Source organism: Aulonocara stuartgranti, assembly GCF_965226115.1.
Source record: "Aulonocara stuartgranti genome assembly, chromosome: 3".
Lineage (NCBI taxonomy): Eukaryota > Metazoa > Chordata > Actinopteri > Cichliformes > Cichlidae > Aulonocara > Aulonocara stuartgranti.
This window is the reverse complement of record NC_138941.1, coordinates 58,730,047-58,749,813: the sequence shown is the minus strand read 5'-3', so window position 1 is coordinate 58,749,813 and position 19,767 is coordinate 58,730,047. Positions and strand designations below refer to the sequence as shown.

General features: G+C 38.7%; 1 protein-coding gene and 1 long non-coding RNA gene across 7 annotated transcripts; one reads left to right on the top strand and one right to left on the bottom strand.

Annotated features, from left to right (window-relative positions):
• Nucleotides 1-1,380: 1,380 nt before the first annotated feature.
• LOC309701892 lies at nt 1,381-6,055 on the bottom strand. 6 transcript variants are annotated; one of them, XR_014275279.1, is made up of 5 exons: nt 5,695-6,055; nt 3,700-3,879; nt 3,133-3,601; nt 2,486-2,642; nt 1,381-2,272 (listed from the first exon to the last, which is right to left on the bottom strand). It is a non-coding gene; the product is annotated as an uncharacterized lncRNA (long non-coding RNA). The 6 variants fall into 6 exon arrangements; XR_014275280.1 differs by lacking the exon at nt 1,381-2,272 and adding an exon at nt 4,904-4,978 and having other exon boundaries at nt 2,475-2,642; XR_014275281.1 differs by lacking the exon at nt 1,381-2,272 and having other exon boundaries at nt 2,475-2,640; nt 3,126-3,601.
• A 6,518-nt stretch (nt 6,056-12,573) lies between these two features.
• On the top strand, nt 12,574-18,760 carry LOC309701824 (butyrophilin subfamily 1 member A1-like). Its single transcript, XM_082526095.1, has 5 exons — nt 12,574-12,679; nt 12,887-13,228; nt 17,231-17,518; nt 17,610-17,729; nt 17,847-18,760. The coding sequence occupies exons 1-5, from the start codon at nt 12,580-12,582 to the stop codon at nt 18,422-18,424; spliced, it is 1,428 nt and encodes a 475-aa protein (XP_082382221.1). The 5' UTR covers nt 12,574-12,579; the 3' UTR covers nt 18,425-18,760.
• The last annotated feature ends 1,007 nt before the right edge of the window (nt 18,761-19,767 follow it).

Here is a 19,767-nt window from a genome sequence, read left to right as displayed (position 1 = left end):
AACCCTAACCCTAGCTCAACAGACCACAATGCCCTGGACCAGGGGTGCCCAATCCCGGTCCTCGAGAGCTACTATCCTGCAGCTTTTAGATGCATCCTTGTTCCCACACACCTGAATCAAATGAATGGCTTGTTATCAGGCCTTTGCCAAACATGATGGCATGCTGAAGAGATCAAACCATTTGATTCAGCTGTGTTGGAGTAGGGATGCATCTAAAAGCTGCAGGATAGTAGCTCTCGAGGACCGGGATTGGGCACCCCTGCCCTGGACTGTCAGTATTATTACATGCTGTGAACATAAGTACCTTTGATCACAGTTTATGTTGTAAAAGAGAAGGAATATTGGAAAGAAAGATCAACATTGATATTATTTCTTCCAAACTGAGCAGAAACATGCTTGTCAGACTCTCACAGCAAAGGATCAGACTCACTGTGCATGACAGCTCATGGTGTGTTTAATCTTTGATTGAGCTGACTGATTGTCAGTTGTTTAGTGCTTCTGTACAGTTAGGGTCACGTCTCTATTTCAGAATAATTAATATGCAGAAAACACTAAAAGTTGATTGTCTTCTAATATTCTAGCATAATTAAAAAACTTTGACTTTGTAAGTACATATTATTAGTCCTAATGCCAGTATGATTCTTCATAACTCCTGCTTTGAAATACTGAACTTTAAAATGTACCTGATGAAAGATCATTTACATTGGCACTCTGTCAGGATCATTCTGACTGTAAGATCACTCTATTAATCTGAATCCTTCTGCAATGTGCTGTGAATGAATGCTGATGCAACTCACTGTGGGAAAGCTGTTAATAAAATGAATCTGTGACACATGCAACACATTCACAGAGGAAGAGGACACAAAGGGAGGACACGCAGAGGCTGTGTTGAAGTCAGAATCCAAATCTTTATTAAAAAACAGGCGGCGGTTACAAACAGGAAGACAAGCAGTCCATCAAACAGTCTACAGGGTCAAACATACAGAGAATTCAAACAGCAATAAAAAATAACTGGACACTGAAAAACTTAAAGCAATGTGTGACGCAATAAAAGGAAGCAGCGCAGTATATTCACTGAATTATCATCAATTTCAAAAGAGAAAAACGACGATTTCTAAGGATCATTTTCTTAAATGCAGTTAGAGTGTGGCTGGTAAAGAAGGAAACATACAGAATGTAAACTGTGTGAGTTTGTGAACTTTGTTAGTAACAAATGAGGTAAAAAAAAAACAACCTCAAAACAGACAAAACACAGAAAGAGGCTCTCAGTATTCATTAATAATCCACACAATCCAAGGACACACCAATAACTCAGGCGCAGCTGGGGGCCGGCGGAGCTCACGGGTGCGTCACTGCAACTCCCCCTGACTTCTGCTCCGCGGCTGCTGGGCGAGCCCTCATCTGGGACTCTCCTCAGCTCTTACTGGAACAGTGGCGCGGCTGCCCCTCTGTTGGTCTTCCTTGGTCTCTTGTGTTCTGGGGGCCTCTGGATGTCTGGAGTTTTGATCTCCTCCATACCCGCTTCACACCCTGGAGGACGGGGCTGTGGCCCCCCCACACTCCCTAGCAGATCATTACATGGAGAAACCTTTGGAATGCAAGCATGCTGATCCACACAGGTATGCACACAGGTGTACACATGGGTATTCACAGACGCGGACTAAAGCTTTCTTGGCTGCTGCCTCAAAGCACACTGTGCGCTGTCTATCTTGCGTGCTGCACAATATCGTTTATTATTTAGTAACTATTGATATCTATGACTAGCTAGTTTATTGTGATGGTGCTTTGTTTTCTCTATTATTATGTTGCTCTTTGTTGTTTGCTGTCTCCTCTGTTTGTTTTTTTTGTTTGTTTTTTTTTTTCTCCATACAGGTGACCCAGGAGTTCTTTTTTTTTTCTCTCTCTTCCCCCCCCTTCTCACCGTCTCTTCTCCCCTTTGGTTTTCTTTCTTTCTCTCCCCCTCTTTCTCTCATTCATTCCCCCTGTCCTATTTATTAAAAAAAAAAAAAAAAAAAAAATGACAAAGGATGAACTGAAGCTCTGCCATCACGTAATGTCGCATACTGCTGTTTCTGATGTCATTTAGGAAAAAAAAATAAAAAAATAAAAAATAAAAAATAATTAGAAAGAAACATTCTGGTCGTGGATTTTTACAGTCTCAGTTCCGCTCGCTGTCATCATTATAATCATCATGATCAATGGCGAGGTCCTGAGGTGGGCGGGGCTGTCTCTGGTGATGTCACCATGAAGGAACAGCATCTGGCACGTGTTGCTGAAACATTACAAAAACAGCAAAAACATCTCCCTTTGATTCTATTTCTACATTCCTGCTGAACATGAGGCAACAAATATCTCAATAAATCACAGTAAAATGTAAAGCACATGTTTTCTCTGCTTTGTCTAACCTCTGCAGAGCCTCTGTCAATAAAAACATAACTGTAAGCATAAAACAAATATACATTTCATAACACGTCACTGGACAAACCTCGGTCAGCTGATTTCCTCTGTGCAGTGGAGACGAGCATCAGTCAGCAAGTCAAGGTGGTGAGATGGACTGGTGTCCTTTGTGACTCTGCTGGTTCTTCTGAGGAAACACCACCGTCTCTCCACACCGTCACCATCTGTGAGCACAAACTGCTGCTCTGCCAGCATGTAGGAATCACATATCACACACACAAGGGTGAAGAAACATCAGAGCTCAACTTTGGATACTTTAGATCTAAACAGATCAAAGCAGCTCTTAGTTTCAACAATCAGTGAGCAGACAAACAATGATACCAAACTGATTCTGTATGAATACAATATGGTATTTTCAATACAGGTGTCAAATTAATTTATTAAAACTAATACAGGTATATGTATATATATTTTTTTTGATAAATTAGTTTGCTAAATTATAAAAATATATTTTTTATTTTTTTCATTTAACAATTGCAACTGAAAGAAATTAAATATTGAACAAAAATATATTGTCACATTCTGAGCATGCTCAGCACGCTGACAGACTTGAAGTTGCTACAGATTTTAAGAAGTGATAATTACAGGGAAGAAACTTCTCTTTTTCATCCGTTTAATCAAACATTTGATGCCTCAGCTGTCTCAGTCCTGTAGCGTTCTGCAACTACAACTAACCTGAAGCTTGGATTTGGCTGCAGGTGCCCCTGTACATCCTTCTCAGCAGCACACATTTAATCCCACTTCTTCCTGAGCTTTGCTTCATCACAAGACCAAAGGTGGCATCCCGTGTCACAGTCTTATCATCATCCAGAAGAAACATTTGAAGAAACATCATGGAGAAGAAACATTTACGCGCCTCCTGGTTTTGTTTTCTGATCCTGCGAAAAGACTGAGGACAACAAAGCCCAGAGAACACGAGATACACAACATCCAACATTCAGACTCAATGAAGAGCACCAGGTTGGTTCAGTTATAGTAGATATGAGCATACTTCACATTACTGGGTATGAATAATAATCAAGAGACAAACTTTGAAGATGCAGAGCATGATGTCCCATCATGAGACTGTAAAAAAACATCCACCAGGCTTCTTTGTTGGCAGAGGTGATGATTCTCCTATCAGGGATCAGTAGCGTGTATTAACCTGTGGTATAAGCAGCAGTCACTGAAATATTACTGTTTCAGATAAGAAATCTAGGACATAAAAGCCAGGGTGGGAGGGATCTCTGCAAACTGACTTACCTCTGCAAGTGTGAAGCTCAACAAAAATCTGACTCTCCAGTCACAGACAAACAAAACCTCCAGCTGGGAGATAGAAAACGCTGTCTGGGTCTTGCTGGATGTTGCTGGTCAGAGTCCCACATTAGCAGAGTGCTTCTTGGTCCCACTGACCCATGTGGACAGCGACTGTGGAGAACTGTTCTGGAAAACAGAGAAGAGAATTAAAATAACAAAAAAGCCAAACAGGATTTCCACAAAGACTCTCTTGGAATCAGCAATCAAAAAAATCACTGGTTCATATTTCAATTAAATATGAACAGGTTCCTTAAATGTACGCAGTTCAGATCTGATTTAATTTAATTTCCTTCACACAGCACATTCGTCCAGGCTGACAGGTAAACATAGAATTAATCTCAGGTAACATGACTCATAGTAGAGTTTCAGTAAGAAAGATTGCAGGCTCTAATATTATTACCACACAATCCAAGGACACACCAACAGCTCAGATTTGTAGAACTATTTAAACAAATGTCTTCTGAATATTCAATTCAGGTTCACAGTGGGAGGGTGGGAGGTGTCGTGGAATTTTTTTAATAAAGTCTGCAACACAGAAAGAGCTGTGATCAAGCTATTTATTACTGCGCCAACACACATCAAACATCACAGTTCAGTCATGTCAGCGCTGCCACAGAAGTGGTGCTCCTCCTCCTTTATGCATTCCAAGGAAGAGGGAGGAAGTTACAAACTGATCCTACCACACTTCAACGGATCAATGGTTATGCTGTTTTGTGCCCTTGGCCTTATCAGCACCTGTAAAGGGAGTTGTTTTCTCAAACTGCTGACGCTGAAGTAAGTTCATCTAGTTTTAGAAACTTTCACTGAACAGTAACAGTGTCACAACTAAGCATATGCATAAGCACTTAAACACTTTAAATGAGAATAACAGAAAATTTATTTTACAGAAGCTAGAGCCTGTCCCAGTAGTCATAGGTAGAACACATCTGGACAGGTCACCAGTCTGTCAGAGGACTAACACAGAGACAGACATCAGAGTAACAAATCTATTTAAAATTAATGTAAGTTTGCTGCAGCTGTATGTATGAACATGTGTTTCTGTGCTCACAGTCCACCTCTCAGGAACCTGCAGTTCACTTTTAGTCAACTTTAAACAGACCTCACAAAAGGCTGATGTGGCTGGATCAGTAGTCTGATTTAAGTACGATACCTTTGGCCAGGGATTCATCTGGTGCATCGCTTCACTGCAGTCTTACGTATTTTCCCCACACCTGAATAAAAAATACTGATATATACAAATAACAGCTTCAGCTGATGCAGCCTGACTCAATCCTAAATGTTCAGCACACAAAGACACAGAGGTGCCGTTTAAAGTTTAGTGATAACCTGAGTCACTGATCATTTGCAGTATTACAGAGTCTGGCAGTCTTTGCATGATGTCCACGTCACTGTACGTTTCTAGCTGACTCTCAGGTGTGACAGGTGTGCCAGCAGGAAAGAGTAATAATAACCTGCATCCTGAGGTTTGTCATGCAGGATTAAAGGAGCCAGGCTTTGTTCACACAGCTAGGATTGTATTTTACACTGACCCTGGGTCAGTATAAGTATCATACAGTTTAAACGAAGCACTGAAACTTGCACATAATTATTAGAGATGCACTGAAGCTAATCGAGATATTTGCTGTCAGTCTGTGGCTGCCATTAAACACTTTACTGAAAACTTTATTAACTAGTAACTTCATCAGTCATGACAGAAGCTAATATTTCTGTGCTAACATCGTTTAACCAGTAACAGCTTTACAACAATATAAGCTAACGTTTACACCGTAACTTTAAGCTAGCACCATAAAGACGGTAAAACACGTAATAATATCTACAAATGCATCTTAAAGCTGTTATATTAGCACTCTGTGTATTACTAACATAACCACATTAACATTACTGACACTCGCTGACTTTTAATAGTCATTCTATAAATGCTGTCCGTTTAAATGGTCTTACCTGTACACACTGCTGTATCCACAGGATTGCAGCCAGAGTGGATTCTGGAGTCTTCCACGCTCCTGTTAGTGATCCTCCATCTGGATGGATGAGAACAACCTTCTGAACAATCTAGCAGGAGATGGCCCATATCTATGGGACTGATTTGTGCTAATAACGCCCATTGTATGGACTGATAACAGCCGAAGCGGGTGAATAAAGTCACCCAGTAGCTAGCTGTGCCATTACCCAGCATACATCACTCCCTCCGTAAATGCAATAAACGATACAAAAGTATCGTTCTACCTGTTTTTCAGGTAGTTGTTTACATTATATAATTTATTGTGTTCTGTATACGTCACTACAATGTGATTTGGAAAATGTCTAATATACCGACAACAGGCACTTCCGCGGCAATCTCTTCAATCGGAGGACCCTTCACGTCAATTTCCGACGCGAGAGGGGTACCCTGCGCATCTATAAGTGCAGCAGAGGGAGCCTGACCATGCGTCACACGTTTGACGAGTTGGGAGTGAGAACGTGTTGAGTATTCAGATAGCTGCTCTGCTCTATGTTGGTACAGGGCATTGAAGATGATAACAGTGGGTGGATTATATTCTTAAACATAGTTACAGCGCTTTCAGAAAGACATCTACTTTGATAAAGTCTACTCTCCACCGCTGTGTAATCAATTATTGTAAATGTAAATGTTATCAGGAAATGATCAGACAGGAGAGGGTTTTCAGGAAACACTGTTAAATGTTCAGGTTCGATGCCATATGTTAAAACAAGATCTAGAGTGTGATTAAAGTGGTGGGTGGGTTCTTTCACATTTTGAGAGAAACCAATTGAGTCTAATAACATTTTTTAAATGCCATGTTGAGGCTGTCATTTTTAGCATCTACATGGATGTTAAAATCACCCACAATAATTATTTTATCTGAGCTCAGAACTAAATTAGATATAAAGTCTGAGAAATCAGACAGAAACTCTGTGTAAGGCCCAGGTGGACGATAGATGATAACAAGTAAGACTGGTTTCTGAGTTTCACAGCTGGGGTGGACAATGTTAAGCATCAGGCTTTCGAATGAATTAAAATTCTGTCTTGGTCTTTCATTAATTAATAGGCTGGTGTGAAAAATTGCTGCCACACCGCCCCCTCGGCCTGTGCTTCGAGATTTCTGGTAGTTAGAATGACTCGGGGGTGTTGATTCATTTAAACTAACATAATCATCCTGCTGCAACCAGGTTTCTGTAAGGCAGAGTAAATCAATTTGTTGATCAATTATTAAGTCATGTACTAACAGAGACTTGGAGGAGAGAGACCTAATATTTAATAATCCACATTTCACTGTTTTACTCTTTGGTTCAGATGTGGATACTGTATTGTTCTTTCTTTGTGATTGTTTATGTTTAAGTTGTTTGTTGCTGGTTTTTAGTTTGTTTTTTGTCTTTTTGGAAGCTGACACAGTCTCTATGGAGATGGGTTTTTGGGGGGGTAGCAGGAGGAGAGAAGCTGCAGAGAGGCGTGTAAGACTGCAACTCTGCTTCCTGGTCCCAACTCTGGATAGTCATATTTTGGGGGGTTTAATAAATTTGTCCATATTTCTAGAAATGAGAGCTGCTCCATCCAAAGTGGGATGGATGCCGTCTCTCCTAACAAGACCAGGTTTCCTCCAGAAGGTTTGCCAATTATCTATGAAGCCCACATCGTTTCTGGGACACCACTCAGACAGCCAGCAATTTAAGGAGAAAACATGTCACTCCTGGTCTGATTGGGGAGGGGACCAGAGAAAACTACAGAAAACTATTAATAATATTGCAAGGTCCAATCGATATTTCCCAGGTTGAAGCACATGTTCTAACATCTCCATTTATCTTTTTCATCACTCTCCATCCAGTCAGCCCATTTAGCCCTTCACAGCTGATAGTGATAGGCTCTGTTTGAAAGAACTGCTGCCTGTTTGGAACAACTTGAGGAAAACCTGAATCTGAGACAGAAAATCAAATAAAGACTCAAGAAATACAGAACAAAATAGTTTCAAACTTAAGGTTATTGCATATGTGCTACTTCATGTGTATTGTTGTCTTTATTTTTTCTGGGGTGGCTGTGGCTCAGGTGGCAGAGCAGGTCAGCCACTAATCAGAAGGTCAGTGGTTCGATCACAGGCTGCTTCCTGGCTGCATGCCAAATATCCTTGGGCAAGATACTAACCCCATGTTTGCCTACTGGTGGTGGTCAGAGGGCCTGGTGGCGCCTGTGTCCGGCAGCCTCGCCTCTGTCAGTGTGCCCCATGGCAGCTGCGGCTACAATGTAGCTTGCCATCGCCAGTGTGTGAATGACTGAATGTAGTGTGAAGTGCTTTGGGGTCCTTAGGGACTAGAAAAGCGCTATACAAATGCAGGCCATTTACCATTTTTCTGATGAACACAAATGTATACACATCAAGCATCAACACTTTTATGAGATATATCATCTGCAGCAGTTACAAATTTCCATAATGAATACATGCAAATACATGGGAACATTTTGGATATATCAATTTGCCCTTCAGTTCATCCATGTATTTTTTTTATTTATTTTTTTTTACAAAAGGCAAGGTCAGTACTCACAAAGTCTGATAGTAAGAAATCTGACCTCCATGTTGCCTTGCTGCTCACTGCGTGAGTGTCAGACTAAAATGAGGATATATTCTTTTGTAAGAACTTCCTCTTCCTGTGGTTCTTTGTAGTGACTGGGGCCCAACATGGTTTCATTTCAATCACATGTGATTGCATAAAAAGATTCCTGCAACCTACTATATTTTCAGTTTCTTGAATTTTATGTTCAATCTAGATTTTGATCATTCAGCCTATTCTTTTAATTAAGTTCTCAGTAGAAGTACTGTGTAAGATAGATAGATAGATAGATAGATAGATAGATAGATAGATAGATAGATAGATAGATAGATAGCACCCAATTTCAGTGTTACTCACACATTGGTTAGTCATTCTCAATGATCACCAGTTGTGTATAGTATGGAGTTTGGAGACCCCTGCGTATTGTTGTTAATATAACATGGAAACAATCAACTCATTATTACTTTAGAAGTCCAAAGAGAACTGAACTAAAGAACTTCTGGTACAGGTATGTGTGGGACTGATGACAAGTGACAACAGCCATTAATTCAGGTGATAACATCTGAAATGAGTAAGTAGTATGCACTGACTGATTCAGTGCATTTTAAAGCAATTATATATGTAAGTATGCAATTGCTTATATAACTGCTTATATAATACAAGGAATTATATTCAGTTCCTTGAGTTTTTGTGCTTTGTATTACTTTTCCCCTTGTTGTCTTGTAAATGTATATTGTCTGAGTCTACCCTTGTCCTTTGTTATAGAGTGCCGTCTTATTTTATCTTTCCCTGAAGTTTGCTATTATTTGGATTCCTAGCACTTCCGTTATCTGAATTTTCCCAGGCCTGAATGTTTTTCAGTATTTAAGCTGTTGTTTTGAGTTCATTCCGTTTCCCATGTCCTGTGTTTGGGTCCACAACAGGCCTGTCATATAGCCCTCATATAATAGTTTTCTATGACATTTTGTCTCTATATCTGTATGTACTAGCACTGTAATCTTAAAACTATGATTACATCAGCTGACATGCATCAACATACATTTATTGAGGATAGCAGAAGCTATTGCAGAATACACTTGGATACAATATTGTGCCTGCTATTCAGTACAGTAGCAGTAAATTAATTTTTATGAACAAAAAAAAGTCTTACCTGTCATTGACAAATGTCACTATAAAGTTAACAGAAAGAGAAGTACTAGTCTACTTTTTTTCTACAGTGACAGAACATACAAGAATGCAGTTGCATTTAAGATGACTGGTGTGCTTTTCCAGTTTGTTGGGTAGATTTTGACTTCGCATAGTGAATGTTTCTTTATATTTCCATAATCCTGGAAGTCCCACCAACAGAAACTTGGACACCAACAAAAAAATTACACCAATGGTGCGTACCATACTAAGCATGCTGGACTTATGAGTGAGTTCTTCTAGACTTAGACTTAGAAGATTAGAACTTTTAGTGTCATAGTACAGTTGCTTGCCCAATGAAATTATGTAACAAGACCACAAGGTGTGAATGTAAAAAACAATATACAAAGGAAGAATACAATATATATATATATATTATAAAAATATATATACTATTAAAAAGTTATGCAATATTGCTTAACTTTGAGAGAGAGAGAGAGAGGGGAACACTATGTACACTAGAATATAATAAATAATAAATAAGGGTGGAACGACTATGGAAATTGCTTATTTTGCGCGGAAATGGCACATCTGGAAAAAAAAAACAACATATTGCACAATGGAAAAAAAAAATACAATAATAAATACCAAGTACTGCTCACGCTCTTATCATATCGGGTAATGTCTGTGTCTTATGGTTCCTGTTTTACTTTGAAGAGGTCTTGTGTTCTGTGTTCATTGTTTTAGGTTCACATTTTTTCCTGTTATGTCATCACGCCACATGGTCATAGGGACACATGTATCAGCTGTGTCCCCATGTGTTTTCAGTCCCCTCGTCACCTCCTGTGTATTTAAACATCACAACCTTTCCTCAAAATGAAATACTGACATTACAGAATGCATGGTTTTATACTAAAATGGCAGAGAGGATAAAAAAATTGTGGTTTTAATGGAAGTTAATTGGGGCATTTTTGTACACGTAGGTGTCAAGAAGGAGTATTTGGCACTACAAAAACAAAATAATGCAGTGAAATCAGTTTTGTTGCTGATGGTTGTCCAAAACTTTAATCACCACCAATGTCCCATTCATATACTGTTTAGTATATCAAGTTTTATTGTCATTTCAGCCATGTACAGTGATACAGTACAGAGTGAAATGAGACAACATTCCTCCTTTTTGGAAAATAAATTATTTGAAAGCTTGCCAAAATATATCTATAGAGATTGTCCAGGTTGAAAGATTTTACAAGAACAATCTCAGTCCACAGGCTATAACACAAAGGCTCTCTGGCCTTAAGTACTAATTGCCAGGGTACCTCCTCTCTGTGGAGAAACAGCTCTACACAGAGGTGGTACATTAGGCTGGAAAGAGGGTAGGACACGTCCACGCAGGCAACACAGCCAGTAAACTCTAAATGCTCTGATATGCCATATCAAACAAGGTACAGATCAATGATTAACAGATGAGGTCATTTCAGTGGACTTTGACAGAGAAACTGACTGCATCCTGTGACTGTGTGGGGCAAGTAGGCTTTAATAATACTTTAAATTTCATTTAAAATGATCAGTAGGGAAATGATTGGTTGCATAAAATGCTTTTAATCATTTGTTCAATCTGTCCAAACCTTTTAGTCTGTTGTTTGTTTTCTACATCTGACCGAGTGAATATGGAGTGTCACGGTCCTGGGTCGGTGACCCAGTGTTTTGACTTTTGTTTTTTTATTTATATTAATCCGTGATTTCATTGTGGTTTATGATTACTTGTGTTTTGGTTTCTGTTTTGTATGTCATGTCACTGTTGTCTCTGTGCTCCGTGGTCCCTTTGTTCAGTGTGAAGTCCTTGCCTCTGTCGTGTGTTTCCTGTTTTACTTTGACGGTCCCTTGACCCATGGCAGTGTTTCTAGTTTTACGTCTCCCCGGTCTCACCTGTTTAATTAGTGTCATCTGTGTTTCCCTCCTGGCCCTCATTCCCTCGTTTACTCCTTGTATTTATTGTCCGTGTTTTCCTCCGAGTATAAGTACCCTTATACTCGCCTGTGTGTTCTGTTCACAGTTTTTCCGGTTTGGTTTTATTTTGACTTGTGCAAGCAATAAAGCTTAGGTTTTTTGAGTTTAAGTTTTACATCCTGGAGTCTGCTTCTGGTTCCTGCCTTCTGCACACAGACCTTGAAAGGAGGATGCAAAAGTGCTTGAAGTCATGTCATATGATATTGTGACTGGAGAGCTAGGGGAAAGTAGACCACAGAAAAAAGTTGATATAAATGTGTATATAAGATATATATGAGTGTCATAATATTTAATATGTTTTCTCATTGGTACATCTGATATGCAATATAATATTTTACAAATGAAGTATCAATATTATATAAATAAATGGCACAGGCACTGCCACTCTGAGAGTGATTTATCAACAGCATATCAAGCTGACTGTGTGAACCATGTAGCCTGGACTTAACTGTTCAGCCTTTGTAGTGTTTTAAGTTGTTATACCCCTGAAAAATACATGTATGGAGAATTATAACTGAGAACACATTCTACAATTTTAGCATCTGTGTCGTATGATCATCCAATTAAAGCTGCTGTCTGAAACTCACAGACCGGGGGCCTCTTGCGGCCCACGTCACCCCTACTTGCGGCCCGTATATTGAAGAAATATAACGCAATTTGGCCCTTAAAGTCACTTTTTTGTTAGGGAGGATTTGTTTGTTGCTGAGTGCAATGTCCAAATACATTCTTTGGACAAAAAAGCAAAAAATGAATTCATATGAAGGCAATATGAGCAGAGAGTACAAACATGTTGAGGGATTAGCTCTGTTGGTTCAATGAGAGAGGTATTTGTAAAGAAAACAATTTTCACTAGCAGTCAGAAACTAATGTGTACATTTATGTCTGCATTTTTAATTTTGTTAAATACAAACAAAATTATAGCAGAAGTGCTGCCACGCGTCTGGCCAGAAAAAGATTTGTTTTCAATTTGTTTATTTGGTAGTTGACACACACACAATGACACAATGACAGTTGCCTCAATATGTTTTATATGTCTACAATTGTGATGTGAAAAGCCAAATCATAATTGTTTATAGTGGTTATTTGTATGATTATTGTGCAATTTCTTTATGATTTTTTTCCCATATTTTTCATTTCAGTCTTCAAACTTCTACAATGTTTTGCCTGAAGGACGGACGTTGCTGTAAAATGCCACTTGGGGCCATCTGTGTCTTTCTTTTTCATCACTCTATTTTTTTCTTTCAGTTTAGTGGAGGTAAATAAGTCTTATGTTCATGAAGTTACAAAAATTATACAAAACATCGAAGTGTATTAATTACACAGATATTTATGTTATTGATTAACTATCAGCCGTTTAATTTATGTGATAGAGTAAAACAGCAAATTTAAAAGAGTTACATCACCTGGGCTTCCGAACCTTTTTTTTTAACATGTTTAACACGTATTTGTAATTTTCCTTTAGGTGTGTCTCAGGTGGTTGGTCCATCTGAGCCAGTTGTGGCAATAGTTGGTGATGACACTGTGTTACCATGTCATCTGGATCCTGCTGTGAATGCTGCTGATATGACAGTAGAGTGGACACGATCTGACCTCACACCTAAATTTGTGCATGTTTGGCGGGACGGTGTGGAGCTCGTGAATAAAAAAAATGAAGCCTACATGGAAAGAACATCACTAACCATTAACAACCTGAAGCTCGGAGACATTTCACTAAAACTCTCCAAAGTGAAACTGTCAGATAGGGGATCATACAAATGCTTCATTCCTGCCCTTAGTGGACAAACCAGTGTTGAGCTTGTTGTTGGTAAGTGGAGATATAGTCTTTGTACAGAAAGGTCAAAATGATATCTGATGTTGGAAATCATCAGTCATTATTTAGTTTAGAAAAAGTACAATGATAGTAGTAAAAAAATCACAAGGGTAAAATCATTTAACACATATATGCAAAAGAACATACAGAATAACACTAAAATCAAACCAATAACAATGTGCATTCAGTGTAGAGTCAATATTTGTGCTCAAAATGATGACAAACTGGAAAGAAAAATCTACACATCATCACTGAAAGGGAAAATTATTCATTTCCATTTTTAGATGAAGTGTTTTCTCAGCTAGAAGACACACTGTGGCCGCTTTATTCTATTTTACAAAGTGAGCCAATGTTTATATAAATCAATTTCCACAAACATTTTTGCTCTAGTTTTTTTTTGCATTCTGTTGTTTTATATTGAATCCATTCAAAATTATTGTTAACAATTAAAACAAGTGAATCCTTGTTGTTGCTCTCAGCATTAGTACTGGAATAAATTTGGGAAAGGTTCACTCATAAATTAAAGATAGCTTGTAATAATAAGTCAAAGACAGCTGCAATGAATGCAATCAATAACAATATCAAAAGTGGTGTCTTATTTTGTTTTATTGTAGTTAGTGTTGGTAAGGTGGCACCATTTATCAAATGGAAGTACAAAGGTAGCTGATAAGCAGTTTTAGACAATGTGTTAGGTCCAACATTAAAACTACTTGATTAAAAGGGTCTTGGTGCTGCTTGCCTGGTCAGAAGAGATTGATCTATTGTTTGGGCTGTCCTTTTGTGCCTGAGACAGGGATATATAGGCAGGAAATCATTTGGCTTCTGATGGTTGTGGCATGGCCATTTGAGGACAGGGCTTGTTGTATTCAATTCAATTCCATTTTACTTATATAGCGCCAAATCACAACAACAGTCGCCTCAAGGCGACTATATACTGTATTGTACAGTAGATCCTACAATAATAGATACAGAGAAAAACCAAACAATCATATGACCCCCTATGAGCAAGCACTTTGGCGACAGTGGGAAGGAAAAACTCCCTTTAAACAGGAAGAAACCTCCGGCAGAACCAGGCTCAGGGAGGGGCGGGGCCATCTGCTGCGACCAGTTGGGGTGAGAGAAGAAAAACAAGATGAAAGACATGCTGTGGAAGAGAGACAGAGGTTAATAACAGATATGATTCAATGCAGAGAGGTCTATTAACACATAGTGAGTGAGAAAGGTGACTGGAAAGGAAAAACTCAATGCATCATGGGAATCCCCCGGCAGCCTACGTCTATTGCAGCATAACTAAGGGAGGATTCAGGGTCACCTGGTCCAGCCCTAACTATATGTTTTAGCAAAAAGGAAAGTTTTAAGCCTAATCTTGAAAGTAGAGATAGTGTCTGTCTCCCGAATCCAAACTGGAAGCTGGTTCCACAGAAGAGGGGCCTGAAAACTGAAGGCTCTCCCTCCCATTCTACTTTTAAATATTCTAGGAACAACAAGTAGGCCTGCAGTGCGAGAGCGAAGTGCTCTAATAGGGTGATATGGTACTACAAGGTCATTAAGATAAGATGGGGCCTGATTATTTAAGACCTTGTACGTGAGGAGCAGGATTTTGAATTCAGTTCTGGACTTAACAGGAAGCCAATGAAGGGAAGCCAAAACAGGAGAAATATGCTCTTTCTTTCTAGTCCCTGTCAGGACTCTTGCTGCAGCATTTTGGGTTAGCTGAAGGCTTTTCAGCGAGTTTTTAGGACTTCCTGATAATAATGAATTACAGTAGTCCAGCCTGGAAGTAATGAATGCATGAACTAGTTTTTCAGCGTCACTCTGAGACAGGATATTTCTAATTTTACAGATGTTGTGCAAATAGAAGAACGCAGTCTTACATATTTGTTTAATATGTGCATTGAAGGACATATCCTGGTCAAAAATGACTCCAAGGTTCCTCACAGCGTTACTGGAGGCCAAGGTAATGCCATCCAGAGTAAGAATCTGGTTAGATACCATATTTCTAACATTTTCAGGGCCGAGTACAATAACTTCAGTTTTCAGAGGGCCTGGTGGCGCCAGTGTCCGGCAGCCTCGCCTCTGTCAGTGCGCCCCAGGGTGGCTGTGGCTACAATGTAGCTTGCCATCACCAGTGTGTGAATGTGTGTGTGAATGGGTGGATGACTGGATATGTAAAGCGCTTTGGGGTCCTTTGGGACTAGTAAAGCGCTATATAAATACAGGCCATTTACCATTTTATCTGAATTAAGAAGCAGAAAGTTAGCGGCCATCCAGGTCTTTATGTCTTTAAGACATTCCTGCAGTTTAACTAATTGGTGTGTGTTATCTGGCTTCATGGACAGATAGAGCTGCGTGTCATCTGCATAGCAGTGAAAATGTATGCTATGTCTTCTAATGATGCTGCCTAAGGGAAGCATGTATAATGTAAACAGAATTGGTCCTAGCACTGAACCCTGTGGAACTCCATAATTAACCTTAGTGTGTGAAGAGGACTCTCCATTGCACAAATTGGAGTCTATTAGATAGATATGATACAAACCACTGCAGCACAGTACCTGTAATACCTACAGCATGTTCTAATTGCTCTAATAGGATATTATGGTCGACAGTATCGAATGCTGCACTAAGGTCTAGCAGGACAAGCACAGAGATGAGTCCACTGTCAGAGGCCATAAGAAGATCATTTGTAACCTTCACTAAAGCTGTTTCTGTGCTGTGATGAGCTCTGAAACCTGACTGAAACTCTTCAAATAAACCATTCCTCTGCAGATGATCTGTTAGCTGTTTGACAACTACTCTTTCAAGGATTTTTGATATGAAAGGAAGGTTGGAGATTGGCCTATAATTAGCTAAGACAGCTGGGTCTAGAGATGGCTTTTTAAGTAAAGGTTTAACTACAGCCAGCTTGAAGGCCTGTGGTACAAAGCCGATTTTTATAGATAGGTTGATCATATTTAAGATCGAAGAATTCATTAATGGCAGGACTTCTTTGAGCAGTTTTGTAGGAATGGGGTCTAAAAGACACGTTGATGGTTTGATGGAGGGCTTTCTTATAAAGCAGCAAACTATTTCTCCAGGCTAAATGATGATCCTCTAAATTTGTGACACGCCATTTCCTCTCCAGCTTACGAGTCATCTGCTTTAGGGTATGTGTTTGAGGAATTATACCAGTCAGGTACTTCTGATTTGAGACCTTAGTTTTCACTGGAGCTACAGTATCCAGAGTCGTACGTAGTGAGGAGGTGAAATTATTAACAAGATAATCAACCTCTGTTGGGGTAGCGTTCAGATAGCTGCTCTGCTCTATGTTGGTACAGGGCATTGAAGATGATAACAGTGGGTGGATTATATTCCTAAACTTAGTTACAGTGAATGAATACTCTATCATATTATTATCTGGGGAGTTTGAAGGATGGATTGACAACAAAGTCGTTCCTGTTCCTTGAGTGGTTTTTGATGTGTGCAAAAGGAAGGAAATTATCATCTGTTTTTTGTCCTGTCTTCTTCCGCTCATCATCGAGCAGTTATGGCAGATGGCTGCCGCTCTCTGAAGCTGGTTTTACTGGAAGTTCCTTCCTGTTTAAAGGGAATTTTTCCATTCCCATTGTTGCCATGTGCTTGATCATAGGGAATCATCAGTTTCTCTTTATTATTGAAAGGTCTCTACCTTGCAATATAAAGCACCTTGATTTGACTGTTGTTGTGATTTGGCTCTATATAAGTAAAGCTGAATTGAAGTGAAATAAAAATAAAGCAGTCGGTAGTGCATTACAACTGCTTGATTGTTGATATGTTAAAGAAGCCCCTAAATTAATGTCAGTACCTTATGTATTGACAGCAGGGCATTATAGAAGTTAGTGTTTTTCATGTCACTATTCAGTAGTTCAAATATGATTGGTGTAAAAGTAGTCAATACATTTCCCAGAATTTTAAACTTGGCTCTTTGGTGACTGTAACTGGTAGCAACACTAATGTGTTTTCTCTTTTCCTAATCTTTAGGTGTAGTTTCATCACTTATCATCACTTTAATGAGAAATAGTGAGAACAGTAGTAAAGTGGTGTTACAGTGTGAGTCTGCAGGCTGGTATCCAGAGCCTGAGCTGCTGTGGTTGGACGGTGAGGGAAACCTCCTCTCTGCTGGACCTACAGAGACCCTCAGAGGTCCTGATGACCTCTATACTGTCAGCAGCAGAGTGACTGTGGAGAAGAGACACAGCAACAACATCACCTGCAGAGTCCAACAGAGGAACACCAACCAGAGCAGAGAGACACACATACATGTTCCAGGTAAAAAACAAGTTATTTAGTTATATATTTTTTGTTTGTTTGTAAAATTGCTGCAGGCTACTTGTTGATATTCTGTGTGTTCTCATTACAGGTGATTTATTTAATCCTCCATGTAGTTCTGCTGGTCACATCATCATAAGTGTTGTTGTGACAGTCCTGCTTATTCTTGCAGTTGTCTCTGTTGTCTGGAAATATCGTTCAAAACATCAAGGTACAGTTTTTTGACTAAAAATGAAAATAAAGTGACTAAGAAAATCATCAATTATTTATTAGAGAAAGACAAAATAATGTATTTCTGTCAATTTAAATAACTTTTTTTGTACAACAGGAAGAAACACAAAAATTTCCACTGATCACAGAGAGTGTCAGCCCCTCACTGAGAAAAAAAGAGAAGCACTGCATCTCACAGAAGATAGTAGTGACACTGTCGACTTTGATATGGAACAAGAAAACCTCAACACTTGGTTTAAAGAAGGAGAGGAAGACAAATTTCATTTGATAATGGTGGTTCAATTTTTAATGAGTCATAAATGTGACTTAGAAAATGATATTTATGAACTGAAACTGAAACTGCTCGAGCTACAAAAACAGCATGATGAAAATCAGAGTCAGCTGGTAAACAATATTAAACAAATAGAACAAAATGAAAAAACATCTGACAAAATAAATGAAGAAGAGGGCATTGAAACAGAAAATAATTTTGAAAAAATGAAGGAAAACCTTGAAAAAGAAATAGAGGAAAAGGAAACAGAAAGAAAATCAGTGTTGTATGGGATTGATGTAATGACAGAGAAGAAAAAGGAGTTAGATGACACTTTATACAAAATTCATACTCAGAGGGAGAAAATAGAGAAGAGGAGAAATGAAATTCAAATACAGTTCCAATCAGGAAATTCAGAGGCATAAAAGTGAACATTAAATAACACTCACATTATTCATTTAAGCATTCATTTATCACAGTTAAACAAGTAAGACATTTACAATCTCTAACACAGCACTACAAGATATATTACATGGATGAAACCAAATCCAAAACAGCAGCTATAGTAAAGACAATATGAATTGTACTTATTTCACAGAAGAGAGCCTGTCATCACCAGTTTTAACACAACAGCAGAAATTGGTTGAGAGACCCTAGTGACACAATTTTAAATGAACTTTAGTTACCTCTAGTGGCCATATAATTTATGATAACTGCATATAAGGAGAAATGTGTTTCAGAGCCAAAAGACAGTTGCGCTCTTTCAGTCACAAAGAACATTACAGTGTTATTGTTCCATTTTAATAAAATTCAAATTATAATATAAACCTAATATTAGATCATTTTACATATTTGGTGCCATGTACCAGTCCATACATATACTTTTACTTTTTTTTCTTTTTATTGTCTTTGTTCTTTTTTAATGTGCAAGTTATTTACATTTTATATAATATGAGATAATAATCAGATTTCTGACTGTAACTTGTCTTTCTAAATTCCCTACAAGTGTGTATTTCTTTTTTGTTTGGTGAAAAAGAAATCAGTTTTTGTTGTGTAAAAATATTAAGCATGCCATTAAAATTATCAGTTTAGTTATCAGCTATTTTGAAACAAAAAAATACTTTTTATCCATAAAAGCAAATGAACTGTACAACAGAAAATACAAATGCTATTTATAGTCTCCTCACAACAATGATAAGAAAAATAAACTGAGCCAATATGGCATGTCTGTTAATACAAAGACACACATGTTAATGTGATCTTTGGTCTCCCATTCAGAGACACAGGTCTCCGAGTGTCCAACATTCAGACGGCTACCTGAGGACTCATGTGAGAGAAAATCTGCTCACACAGATATGTAGAGCCAAATACTTTCAATAAGGCCTCTGCAATGTTCTGAAGACAGTTAAACTTGTCAGGTAGTGATGTCCAGCAGGTGAAAATGCAAGCTCCATGAACACGCACATCTATTGATTCCAGCTGCTTTGATGTTGCATTAACTGGCATTAACTCAGCCAGTTAATGCGAGACAAATCTAGCTGCTAATTAAAGATTTCTGGTTTCTTCAGAAAATAAAACATTGGTCCATACACCAGAAAGTCCCAAAAATCCATTGTGTCTCGAGTCTACAGATGTGTCCGTGTATTTCCGTGGTGCTGATGCTGTGCTGAGCGGAAAGCTCCTGAAGCTTTTGAAGTGTCGGAATATGGAAAGCTAAAAATGTCCCTCTCACCAGTAGGCTAAGTTATTTTTAGCCAATTACAAGTTT

Excerpts from the sequence above, each read along its gene's own strand:
- LOC309701824 (XM_082526095.1), top strand. The coding sequence starts at position 12,580 with ATGTTTTGCCTGAAGGACGGACGTTGCTGTAAAATGCCACTTGGGGCC. Across the intron at positions 17,519-17,609 it reads GACACACATACATGTTCCAG|GTGATTTATTTAATCCTCCA; the intron begins GTAAAAAACAAG and ends TTCTCATTACAG. Across the intron at positions 17,730-17,846 it reads ATATCGTTCAAAACATCAAG|GAAGAAACACAAAAATTTCC; the intron begins GTACAGTTTTTT and ends TTTGTACAACAG.